The sequence below is a fragment of the Castor canadensis genome, chromosome 17 (genome assembly GCF_047511655.1).
Source record: "Castor canadensis chromosome 17, mCasCan1.hap1v2, whole genome shotgun sequence".
NCBI classification, from domain to species: domain Eukaryota; kingdom Metazoa; phylum Chordata; class Mammalia; order Rodentia; family Castoridae; genus Castor; species Castor canadensis.
In genome coordinates, this window is record NC_133402.1 from 23279741 (window position 1) to 23293460 (window position 13720).

Below are 13720 nucleotides of genomic sequence, written 5' to 3' on the forward strand. Positions count from 1 at the left end.
CAACCTCCTCAGGGTGTTTTTATCTCTGAACTAAGTTGTAAAAAATTATAGTCCTTCGGGTTGAAATCTATGAAATATATCTAAGAACAGTAACAGATAGACAGTTTCCTCATCTCCTACCAGCTTTGCCTTATCTGTGGTTAAATATAAGTTTTAAAAGTTGGAGCACTGAGAGTCAGAAAGAATTGTTTTGAAAATAAAATAAATAGCTTTCAATGTATAGACAGAGGCATATTAGTGAGAAAGGGTTACTAAAGGAAACCAAAGTAAATATTAGAAATTGTTGGTCACAGCAATACAACCAAAGAAACAAGGATGCTCTAAACCTGACTAAAATGAAAAGAGCTGAGAGGCAGAAATAAAATGAAGCTGAATAAAATTAAGGAAGGGTTCTATAAAACTAAAAATGCAATAAGTAGAATTTAAAACAGTATTTTCAGCCATGTCTCTGCATTACTTTCATAATGAGAAAAAGTATATTTTATTATGGAAGGGGCTACTAGGTCTATTTCTCCCATGCTGGGAGAATTCTGTCATTCAGCATGCCAGAGAATGCCAAAGCCAGAGAAGTGTACACATGTATGGGTACTGAGGAAGGAGTCCAGGATGAGAGACCCAGGAAGATAAGCAGAAAGTAAGTTAGTTACCCGGAAAGGACAGGATTGTTCTTGCTTCAATTTCACAGATGCCATAGGGCATGGAGAGCCACCATGTTGAAAGAACAACAAGAGGTATTCCTTCCTCTTTTCAATGAAGACTTTTCTTGAAGAAACCACTCATTATCCTGCTCACATGGGATTTGCATGGGCTGGAATATCAGTTGTGTTGCCCCAAACCATTTCATCCACACCATTGACCAATGCCAGTTTATCTCCATGCTTTCAGGCACTGCTAGCAAACAGGGTCACAGCAAAGACTTTGCATCTCTTCTGGTTTAAAAACTGGCCAATCCAAAGGACACATGTCACTTGTACTTGTTCCCCCTTTTCTAAACTGCTGCATTCTCATCAAAGGCATATGACCTAGAAAAGACTGAAAATCTGTGCTGAGGCACAGATTACTGAACACTTTCTTAGCAGGCCCTCAAAAGAAACTCTTGCAGCCTGCAGGAGTTACATAGATGAGCACTTTCTTGAAGGCACAGGTGCATGAAGAAGTTGGAGAGTTTCAGTTCTCAGGAAAGATATTCTTTCTTACTGCCTTAAGATCATAAAGCTGTAGCTTTTGTTTTTTCTGAGCTAAGAAGGTAATCAGTATACCTCCTTTTTTTATAGATGAGAATATGGAGGTTCAGAGAGAATTAGTTGGCCTAAGAGCACATAGTCTTTTAGTGGCAGAGTTAAAATTAGAACCCATGTCTTTAGTATCTTTCATTAGAGAGGAAAAGTGAGTAGTGGGGGAGGAGGGAACACCACTATAATATTCATTTACTCACACAATATTTATTGAGAATTTACAAGTGCCAAGTTTTTACTAGGCGCTGGGGACAAAAAGTGAAATCAAATAAGATCGGGCCTTTCTGGTATTTATATTCCAGGGAACACCTAGAATAGCTCATTACACATTCATTTAATTGCTATTGTGAGGAATGCCAAGCCAAAAAAGTTCAGAAGTTCAGAGCTTTAAACAGGAAAACTCCAACCAAGTGTGGCATCTCATGTCTGTAATACCACCTACTCAGGAGGATCAGGGTCTGTAATCCCAGCTATGTGGGAAGAACATGTAGGGTCATAAACCAAGGCTGGCCCAGGCAAAAACATTAGACCCTATCAGTAAAAATAACTAAAGCAAGAATTTAGTGGTGTGACTCAAGCCTAGCAAGCACAAGGCCCTGAGTTCAAATCCCAGTACCACAAAAATAATAAAAATAAACAAGGAAACTCAATGTCCACTGGGAGCCTAGAAGGATTCCCTAAGAAGATGAGACTTGAGCAGGAAATTGAAAGAACAATCTAGACAAAAGGGGGAGAGAGAGGTAGAGGGACTAGCAGGGTAGTTAAAAATGTAACTGGTTGTCCCTGGAAATAAGTCCCTAGCAGGAGACTTTACTCTCTTCTGTGTCTTGTGGATGTCTTATGACATCCCAAAGTGATGTTTGCTCTTTAGGTGGAATCCATCCTGTTCCCGGAGTTGAAAGGATATAACCTGATCCTCGGAACTGTTGACTTTAAAGAAAACCTGGTTTCTGATTTTGTGAATCAAACTTTCGAAGTATTTAAGAAAAATCAAGTTGGCCCTCACAAGTAAGTTGGTTCAGTTGTAACTTTATTACTTAGTTAGCTTTTTTTTGCCTTGGTCCTTAACTAGCATCAAATAAGTGAACCCTGTTTGCACACACCTGAAAGTCAGACATAATTAGAATTGCCAATGCTTGTGTGAGTGTGGCTCTTTATCTCCGTTTTACAAATTGAGTAAGTGTAGACTTCCCACTGTTATACTTCCAGTAGGAGAGCCAAGATTCAAACTCAGTCACAGGTCCATCTCAGTTATCTGAAAACTGTAGGGCCAGATGGGTTTTGGCATTTGGGCATTTCTAGATTTTGGAAAATCACACAATGCATCTGTCATGTATTAGGTTGAAGGTCTGGGGCCACATATTCACATTTCTTCTGTGAAACCTGTGAGTACTCATATCAACAGCCTCACACTGGTGCAAGACAGCTTTTGCCACATGCTAGTAGGCAGTCAAAAAACCCTGGGTCAGGACAACTGGATGTCCTAGCTTTCCTGGACAAAGTTTACACCACTGGGAGTTTTTATAACACTCAGTTAACTCCTAAAAGGGTTTCAGTTGAAGCAGCATTATGTGATGACTTAAACTAGTGACTACTAACAGTTGCTCATGGTTTGCTACTAAACAAATTTTGATGCAACTTTTTTTTGCAGTGCTGAGGTTTGAACTCAGGGCCTACATCTTGAGCCACTCCACCAGCCCTATTTTTGAGATTTTAATTTTTTGAGATAGGGTATTGTGAACTGTTTGCCTGGGCTAGCTTCAAACCACAATCCTCCTGATCTCTGCCTCCTGAGTAGCTAGGAATATAGTGTGAGCCACTGGTACTGGGCTAACTTTCTTTTTTTTTTCTCACATTTTCAGTGGGAACCTTCTGTGTCATAGGGGCTGTCCTATGTGTGGTAGGATGTTTAAAAGTGTTCCTCTGTATGCCATTGTGACAACCAAACATGGCCACATATCCCCTGCAGGACAAAATTGTCTCCATTGGAGAGTAACTGTGAACTTCATCTGAAAATTGTGGCCTCAATTTTGGAAGACCTGGCCTTGTGAATCTGATTTGGGGAATTCTAATTATGGAAACATTGCTTTCATGGAGTTTTTTTTTTTTTTTCCAATACTGGGGTTAGAACTCAGGGCCTACACCTTGAGCCACTCCACCAACCCTTGTTCTTGTGTTGGCTTTTTTGAGATAGAGTCTTGCAAACTGTTTGCCTGGGCTGGGTTTGAACTGTGATCCTCCTGATCTCTGCCTCCTAAGTAGCAAGGAGCCAGAAGCAAGTAGCATGAGCCATTGGTTCCTGGCTGTTCATGAAGTCTTATACATACATTTTGTCTTTCTGGACTGACAGAAAGACAAACTGCTTCTTTATGCAGTTCAGTTTCAAAGTTTCTGATGAGATGGCCAGCTCTTAGAAGTGTATCTCTGAACCCCACCAAGTTAATTCTGCTTACTCAGTATGACCTTCATGTTAATTCAAACCTGTTTTACGTCAGACCATCCAAAATACATCTCCCAACTTTGGGAAAATCTCTTCAGCTATTTTTACATGATCTGAAAGCTGAAACTTAATTTTGTTTAATATACTTTAGATTAATTAATGCCAAATTTTCATCTTAAAATTTGACATAGAATTTTGGAGCTATAAAAAAGGAGGAAACTAATGTTTATTGCACATTCACCATGAGTCAAGATACATATATATTATAGTTAAAATTTATAATAATGAAATATGGTAGAAATTATCACTTTTGTTTAAAATTGATGATGCTAAATTTTGAAAAAATGAAATGTCTAAGTTCATGCTGCAAAGAAAGTGGCAAAATTGAAACTAGAAACCAAAATTCTGAATCTCAGTTCTGAATGTGGCACCTTTTGCCACATTATATTACTTTCCCTGATTTGGATTCATTTTAATGCTATTTTCTGTTTCAAATGCTGATTTATTTGTTTTTGTGTATTTGATTTTATGTTCTTTGATATGGAAGATACTTAAATGTATACAAAAAGTATGCTGACTTACTGGATAACACAGCAGAGCAAAGCATCACTGCGTTCCTGAAACAAAATCATGAAATTGAGGATTTTGTGAAGGTAGGAAATACCACTTGACATTTCATACCTTGGTGACAAGTGCCACAGTTCATTCAATGAGTAGTCAGAGTGTTTCATGACTGCTCAGTACTGGCCAATCATGAGGCTGGGGGCTAATGGGAGGAGGTTCATAGACAAATTAAGCTACTGAATATGCTTCTCCCTACAGAGCATCAATAGCATAAAAAAACGACGAAATGAAATTGCATCTATGCACATTACTGTGCCTTTGGCCATGTTCTGCCTTGATGCCATGACTCTAAATTATGATCTCTGTGAGCGAGCCCAAAATCTTAAAGACCGTTTGATTCAATACCAAGTGGATATAAACCGGGACACAAATTCCAGGTACCATAGTTCTGTGCAAATAGCAATGATATTTACACCAACCAAAATTCAAAAGTGACCAGAACCTGTGCCTTCCAAAAAAGCCCAAACTCAACTTCTATTTCAAGTTTTTTTTGCTACAGAGTGAAGGTGACAGGGAGTTCAGATTTGGATATGGAGTTGAATGGTCAGGAGAAAACACCTCAGGGATTGGAGCAGGAAGCTAAAGGCTATTCTTTGGCATTCTTCACCTCAAGTCTTATGACCCTTCAGTTCTTGAGACCCTTCAGTTCTTGCAGGCAACTTCATAAAACTGCAAACTGCTTCCTGGGCTTGGCTGTCTGAGGTCATAGCCTGCTAGCATACATTTTGAAATATGGTGCTTACAGGCACCTTGTAGAATCACTTCTAGGTAGAGTTCCACTGTATAGTTCTGGAATTTCTGTTGTTCAATCTTAAACTGTATTGTGCCCTTATTTTACTGTTAACCACATACATAAAAGTCAATATATTTTTGGTTGTAAAGAATAGAAGCCCAGATAGATGAGCTTTGGTAAGAAAGGAAAAGGGGCAGGCGTGGTGATGGTGGAATTTAGGGCTTGCATGTTGAAAGGTTCAGAGGTTCTAGCTTTAGTCCTCAACACTGCAGTAAGGGTGCAATTTAGTTTTCTCTGCTCAGCTTTCCCCTGAGTTTGCTCCAATCTCTGTTAGGCACCTTCAGTCTGTGATCCCCAACAGTTCCAGGCTTATATCATCCCAGGTCTTCCCATCTAAAAAGAGAAAAAAAATTATCTTTTTCGGACAGCCTCCCAAAAGTCCTGACCCATGTGATGATGGCCTGACCTAGATTATTTGTGCAACATTAAACCAAGCACTGGCCAAAGAGACTGGCTTTAGATCTGGCTGGTGTTTCCATCCCTGGGGTGGATGTCATCTCTAACCAAACCACAAAAGCTGGGAGAGGAAGGGAGGGATTCCCCAAGAAGATAGGGTGTTATTACCAAAAGAGGAAATGGATATTGAGAATCTAAGACAGGAACTGCCTGCTGCTATGTCTCTGTTTAAATATTACAAAATGGTTAATCCTTGTTATTCTAACTTCCATCCTTAGAGTTTGAGTTCTTTAAATTACAGACTAAGACAATTTAGAAATAATGAAGGGTATCTTTTACCTGGCCACTTCCTATCTTCCTCTCTGCTTCCTGGCTGCCATGATGTAAGCAGCCTGCTCCACCACATGCTCCCACTGCTATGATATTCTGCTTCACCTCAAGCCCAGGTGGATCCAGCTGACCTTGAAATGTGAACCAAAATAAGTCTTTTCTCCTGTAAGTTGTTTTTATCAGGTATCTTGTCACAATCAAAAGGCTGCCTAACACATATCAGAAATTGTCATCAAATTAATATAATAATAGCAACCATAAGTTATACTTCAGGCACCATGTGAGCATTCTGTATCATGTAGGTCAAATCCTGTCTTCAGAAGTTGTTCATTATTTTCCCCATTGTGTTGATGAAGAAAAGGAGACTGACTCAATAAGTGACGCACTTTTTTTTGTGGGACTGAGATTTGAACTGAGGGCTTCATGGTTGCAAATCAGAGTTTATTTTGATCTTACTCAACACTTTCCACCACCACACTCAGCTTTCTCACTGAGTAATCAGATTTCTGGCTTTGGAGCCACAAGACCTGATTTTGAATCCCAAACCTTCCATTTGCCATTTGTGCGACTTCCGGCTCTGCCTCTTGAATTCTCAATTTCTTTGCCTATGTAGTAAAATAAATGTTTGACACTAGGACAATAAATGGTTTTTAGTCTTCAAATCCTAGGTCACCTGCTTTAGAAAATTTGAGCCATCAAACATTTTTTTTCCTCTAAACAACAGTCTGCTTGTTTCTGTCAAATCAAAGCAACATGGTGCCTTACTTGGCCCATGCATCCATCGTTATAAAAATAAAGAAGAAATTCCTTACATCTCTTTCTAATAAAAATATACCAATAAAGGCATGAATTACATTGTATATAGCAAGGGGTTTCATCATGACTTTACATACATGCATCTAATGTACTTTGATCATGTGCATTCCCCTCTTCTTCCCTTTTCTCCTTCCTCTACACTTCTGTAGTAGTCTCCCTTTTCTTTTCATGACTAGTTTTTTTGATGGTCATGTTTTGTTTTGCTTCTCCTAGCTTCCACAAATGAGAGTGAACATGTGATACTTGTCTTTGTGGAACTGGCTTATTTTATTTAACATGATGTTCTCCAGTTCTATACATTTTCTAGCAAAATGACATAATTTTGGGGCTGGTGGAGTGGCTCAAGCAGTAAGAGCACCTGCCTAGCAAGCATGAAGCCCTGAGTTCTGACCCCAGTACCACCAAAAAAAAAAAAAAAAGACATAATTTCATTCTTCTTAGTGACTGAGTGAAACTTCGATGTGTATATTAACCACATTTCTTCATCCATTCTTCCATTTTTGGGCAACCTAGGCCAGCTGCATAATTTTACTATTGTGAATAGTGTCATGATAAACATTGGTATGCAGGTATTTCTATAGTAAGATGACTTTGACTCTTTTGGATATATGCCCAGAAGTGTTATTGATGGATCATATGGGAGTTGTATTTTAATTTTTTTGAGAATTTCCATAGTGGCTGGACTAATTTACATTCCCACTACCAGTGAATTAGAGTGTTGTCCACATCCTACTCCTCTAAACTCCTTACTCCCTCCACTTCTCTGCATCCTCACCAGCATTTGTGTTGCGTTTCCTGATGAGACTTACTGTGACTGGGTTGAGATGACATCTCAATGCAGTTTTGATATGCTTTTCCCTGATGGCTAAGGATGTTGAGCCTTTTTTTTCACATATATTTGTTGGCTATTTGTACTTCTTCATTTGAAAAGTTTTCAGTTTATTTGCCCACTTATTGATTGAATTACTTGTTCTTTTGGAGTTTAATTTTTTTTAGTTCTTTATGTATTGTGGATATTAATGTCAGATTTGGCAGATATTTCTCTCCCATTCCATAGACTGTCTCTTCATTCTGGTGATTGTTTCCTTTGATATGCAAAGGCTTTTTAATTTGATGCAATCTCATTTGTTTATTCTGGCTCTTATTTCCTGAGCTATTGGAGTCCTATTTGTTGCCTGTGTCTTTACCTCCCAGTGTTTTCCATTGCTCTTCTATAGTGGTTTCAAAGTTTCACGTCTTACATTAAGGTCTTTGATTCATTTTGAATTGACTTTTATACAGTGTGAGAGATAGAGATCGAGGATATCCAGTTTCTCCAACACCACTTTTGAACAAGGCTGTCTTTTTCCAATGATTGCATTTGGCTCCTTTGTCAAGAATCAGATGGAGTCCCTGCTTGTGGGCTTATTTCTAGATGATTTATTCTATTCTATTGATCTGCATGTTGGCTTTTGCTCCAGTAGTGTGCTGTTTTTGTTACAGTGGCTCTATAGAATAGTTTGAAGTCAGGTATTATTATGCTTCCAGAGTCACTCTTCCTTAGACCTCTTTAATGTAAATAAAGACATGGACCCTATTCTTAACTTAGAATTTCTAAGCATACAGAAACTTTAGGTTGGTGATCAAACTCCAGTTTGGTGACTGAGTTCTGAAGATTCATTCTGCCTTAAAAATAATGACTGATCCCTGGACCTTCTCAGCAGCCCTGTGTTATTGGTGAGACATGGATAGATATAAGACCCCTTACTTAATGGAGGAGAAAAGGAGGCCCAGGAAGAAAAACTAACCTTAAAAAAAATTTGCTCAAGTAGATGAGTTTAATTTTGTGTCTTCTGATCCCAAACCCTGTCCTTAGTACCTCACTGTCACATAATTGCTGAGCAGGGATCTTTCTGTTTCCAAAGACTAGGAGCAATCCTACAATGGAGTGTTTTGGGCCTAGAGGCAGGGGATTGGTAGGAAAATGAATATGCCATCCATATCTAATACAGGGACATTTATCTAAAGTTGATAGAACCTGAAGTATTGACCAAAAATTATAGACCCTGAAGGATTATTCTTTTGGTTTGTTTTTCCTTCAGAGTAAGACATCTTGTCCAAGCAATAACTACAAAATAGAAAGAGACCACAGAATGAAGCAAGAGTTATTAGTCTTCCTCAATGTCATCTTCTGTACCAGACATAAAAGCCCTATGCTTATGGGACCCCTGACTTTTTAGATTTTAGGGGATATATTGGGGGAGGTAGTACTGGGGTTTGAACTCAGGACCTTACACTTGCTAGTCAGTCACTCTACCACTTAAACTGTACTCCCAGCCCTTTTTGCTTTAATTATTTTTTTAATAGGGTCTCTCTTTTATGTCTGGTCAAACCTGGACTCCTATTAGGCTTCCCATGTAGCTGGGATGACCGGCATATGCCACCACCCATGGCTTTTTTGTTGAGATGGAGGTCTTGCTGACTTTTTGTCCAAGCTGGCTTTAAATCCTCCTGATCTCTGTCTCCTAAGTAGCTGGAATTATAGATGTGAGCCACCATGCCCAGCTGGCCTTTTAGATATTTAAATTACACAATCAGTACATGAAGAAGGTGGCATTCCTGTCCTCATCAGACTCTAGATGTCATAACCCATATTTAGGATTTTTTAGAAGGTCTTGTATTCAGTGACTCTGCTCCCACCCTTTTGGACCCTTCTAAGAAGCTGGCATGCAATGGCCACATAATATTCACTCTATCCATTTTTATGCAAGGGGGATAAGAATGGATTCTACTTAGATAGGAATCTATCACTGAGAGAATCTACCTGAATTAGAGTAGCATAGCTAAATTCTGTACTAATAGGCCCAAGATGTCATGAATGAATACAATAGAAATTTATTTGTTGCTCAGGGTAGTTCTAGATGTGTGGAAGAGAACATTGTTATGCATTCAGCAACTCAAATGAACAGAGGACAACTTTATATCTTCAGCATCTAGCTTTCAAGGTTATTCAAGTGTCAATATCCTAGGCAGATGGGAGACCAGGAAGGTATGGAAGAGCATACAAGGGAAGTTTTATGTACTGTCCCAAAGTGATATTCATCACTGACTCCCACTGATTAGAATTCATTCCCATAGTTAGACCTGCTATAGATTGAATTATGTTTCCTCCAAAATTTTACGTTATGGTTCTGGCCCCCATGTAACTATATATTTGAAGGCAGTGCACATAAGGAGGTGATATGGTTATATGAGGTCATAAGGGCGAGACCCTAATCCAGTAGGTACACTTATAAGAGGATGAGACACCAGAGCTCTCTCTCTCCACCATATGAAGACACGGCCACAAGATGGCCATATGCAAACCAGTAAAGGAGACTTTACCAGGAACCGAATTAGCTGTCATATTGAGTTTAGAACTCCTGGCCTCCAGGACTGAGAGAAGATAAATTTCTGTAGTTTAAGCCTTTCCATCTGTTGTATTTTGTTATGGCACCATGAGCTGACTAATACAAATGAGAATGGGAAATACAATACCCAGCCATCAAGAAATCTAGACCAAGAAGTGGAGAACATTCTGAACCCATTGTGCGGTATACAGTTTTTCTCTGCAGAAAGTTTCCTAGTGGCATAAGTTGTTCCTAAAATCAGTAACTACAAATTGTTTGATGCTCCTCTTTAACATAAATGTGGAGGGGTGGTGGTGTTGGTGTTATTGGTGTTTGACTCTAAATCGGATCCTACCCCCAAGAGTTAATATAGTTTATCTGTTACAAGACTTTGAGCTTTAGAGTCAATTAACAAAAATTCAGACTTTGGCTCTGACAACTACACAGCATGTTGCTTTGGATAAAATTACTCAGACTCACTTTCTTCCATTATCAAATGTAGATAATAGTACCTACCTCTTTGCAATTGTAAGTATTAGATAAATTAATGCATGTAAATAATTAGAATGGGACATGACACCTGGTAAGGGCTGAATACATGTCAAATATATGACCGTTATTATTGTTACCACCCTGGAATGTGGTGTGCATGTGAATATTACCCATAAAGGATTTGAAAGTAAAGTTGGAAACCAATGCTTTAGACTTTAAATAGGAATTATGTCTGCTTAGCATAATGAATCTTAGAAGGAAGTCTTTTTAGATGATGATGATGGTGGTGGTAGCCATATCTTTCTCTGTAGCATTTGTAATCAGTATAGCTACATCGCTGAGAAAGTCGGTGAGGTTCCCGCCAACACCGAAGAGCTGGTATTCCTCATTGAATTCTTAAGGAAATCCAGTGATGTCACTGTGTTCAAACTCAGGAGGCAACTGAGAGATGCAAGTGAACGGTTGGAGTTCCTGATGGACTATGCAGACTTGCCCCGTAAGTCCAGCACTACATGTGAGCATGCATATGCATATGTATATTTATATTTAATATTAATTTTAAAAGATATAAGATGTTCTATGTATTTTTAGGAATAAGGAGTCAGGGAAAGATGGGATCTAGGAATCCTACCACTAAATATCAAAAAGAAGACATACAGAGTTGGCCTCTACTTCTTATATGGCTGTCTTGATATGTTAGGTCTGATGTTTCTGAAAAAGACACTTCCAAATGCAGAATCCTTTTGATAAACTGATAGGTTTTACTTATCTATACTCGTAAGTCATATCTTTGAAGTGGGACCAGGACACTTTCCTTCATGCTTCTGCATATCTTAAAAGGAAAGAAATGATCAGGACCCCTTGAAGGCTTCTTTGGTCATGTTGGAGTTTGAAAGTTAGGACCATGTTCTGAAGGAAAAGTTGATATGCTCTCCATGAGTGGTTTACTACCTGAAAATACTTGTGAGTTACCTGATGTTCACAATGTATATATATAGGAGGAGAGAGAAAGGGTTGACAGGAGGAAAAGATGAGGACTGGGAGTATAAAGTAATCCCCTAACCATCCACCCATAAACTCATTACCTGAGTCCTTGATCATGTATATACATACTGTGTTCTCTTGTTGTGATCTCTGCCTCCCTAACTTCACAAGGAAACCAGGACATTTTCATTGATTCATAGTATGCAGGGCAACTGTAATTGATACTATTATTGACATTTAACTAAAAGGGAAACTGAGTGAGGTAAGATCATGTGAAATGTGAAACTGGAAGTTGAACCCAGGTTTCTGGCTCTACTAAGACCTAGCCTGGGAAACCAATGAAGCAGAGTAGCTTTCAAGTTGGTCAGACTTGTATTTGAATTCTGCTCTACTGCCTTCTAACAGTATTACCTTGACAACTTGGCTGAAACACTTGGTTCTCATATGTAAAAATGATGATGATAATCTACTTGCTAGCCTGGCCCATAGCCAACGTTTATTGATTATTTACTATCATTCATCTATAGTGGGTCCATCCATTCTCTGCCACCCCACGCACTTAGGTTGACTTGCTGAATTAATTCCCCACATACTGACCAGTGTCCTGGAGCAGACTATGTGTGTTTTTGCAGAAGAGGATATCAAATTGAACAGCACTCTGTTCCTCTGGCCAGACCAGATTGAAGATGTCTTCGAAGCCAGCCGAAATCTGCTCCTAAACAAGAGGGATCAGGCAGAGATGGATCTGATTAAAAGGTAAGGGAGAGTGGGATTGTTTTGGAAATGAGACCCACTTCCTAAATTAGTCTTGCAGGTTCCTGTCCAGAGCCTTTGCATGGTCAAAGGCCGAAACAGTTGGTGGAGCAGGAATTTCCTTTTGTTCTCCACTGAGTGATATTTTCTTTAAGCCTGCTTCACTGTAGTAACCACTGCCATTCTTTCCTCCTTTCTTTGAGTAATTGAAATTTGGCAGAGAAGAGAGAAAAAGGCAAAAATAGTGGCAAGTAATAACAGCCTCCATTATAATAATAGCAAAAGTGTCATCCTTACTCTGGAGATCATGGATCTGTGATATACCAAGACAGGGAAAATAAAGGAACAGTGGGGGACTGAGCAGTTGTCTGTTTTGCAGCTGGTTTTGTTCAGTACTAATGTAGCTGTAATTATTCATTCATTCATTGTGTGTCTGTGAGCATTTATTATGGATTTGTACTATGTGATATTGATTTGTACTGGGCTCTATTCTAGATATGCGTGTTTGGCTGCTAAATAAAGATTTTTAATACAGTGATACAGTAAATGTAGACATACTAACATTGTCAAGTGAAAGGGGCCAGTGTCATGTACATTATACACACCCATCCCAGTTTGTAAGACTTTGATTATGGACTTCAGATTCATACCAATTACTCTGTCTCCCACTGTCAAACTTCAGCTGCCATAATTCCTACAAATACTTATAAGAAAGGGTGACTTCTGCATAGACTGGGAGTCCATCATTTAGTTGCTAGCTTGAATATATGGCCTTGATCTAATTCTCTGGCTATGTGAAAAAAAAATCAGTGTATTTTTCTTCCTACAGCCCACACAGGAGTGGATACTGTCTCCAGAGCCCAGAACTGAGCCTTGTGAGCGAATTAATGAACTGACTATGCTTTAATGTAGTTTTAGATTTGCACCAAAATTGAACAAAAAGTACAAGGGTTTCCACATTAATCCCACCCCCTACCCCCTCCATGTTCCTAACCAGCCTCTCTTATGCCTAACTAGTTATGCCTAACCAGAAAGCAAAACCAGTTTTTGTTAGTCAAATGAATGAGCAGAAGCATCTGTCATTTCTTTGAGCTTCAGAATCCTTCATCTGAAAAATGGGCTAACAGTACATATCTCATTGTGCCCAAAGATGAAGCAGATGAGCTGAGATTGTGCCCACAGTCCAAAACTGTTAGCTTCCTTCTCCCTTTTAATAATGACCTCTTTGGCCTGAAAAATGTTTTTTTGCTTCAAACCCCTGCCTTGCAAGTATGCTGTTAGAATCACTGTAATGTAATTGGAGGTAGTAAGTGCTGTTGAAGTTAAGAGGTGTGAAGAGTGGCCCTGGGGAAGTGGGAGAAAGTTGTTACTTATGATGAGAGGAGAGTGCTGGGTTTCTCCTTCCTAAGGGGCAACTCTTTAGTTGATCCCTCCAACTAGTTCCCAAGCCCTTTGCAACAGAAGAGCTGTTCTAGAAGAGACTCAGTGA

General features: G+C 39.1%; 1 protein-coding gene across 2 annotated transcripts in view; it reads left to right on the forward strand.

The window, feature by feature from the left end:
- The window catches only part of Dnah3 (dynein axonemal heavy chain 3), a 201749-nt gene that overhangs the window by 30968 nt on the left and 157061 nt on the right, over window positions 1-13720 (forward strand). For both annotated transcript variants that reach the window (XM_074059600.1, XM_074059601.1), the window contains exons 11-15: window positions 2107-2243; window positions 4223-4328; window positions 4498-4676; window positions 10806-10990; window positions 12111-12234. In XM_074059600.1, coding sequence (XP_073915701.1) covers window positions 2107-2243; window positions 4223-4328; window positions 4498-4676; window positions 10806-10990; window positions 12111-12234 — 731 coding nt within the window. The remainder of the gene's footprint in view (window positions 1-2106; window positions 2244-4222; window positions 4329-4497; window positions 4677-10805; window positions 10991-12110; window positions 12235-13720) is intronic.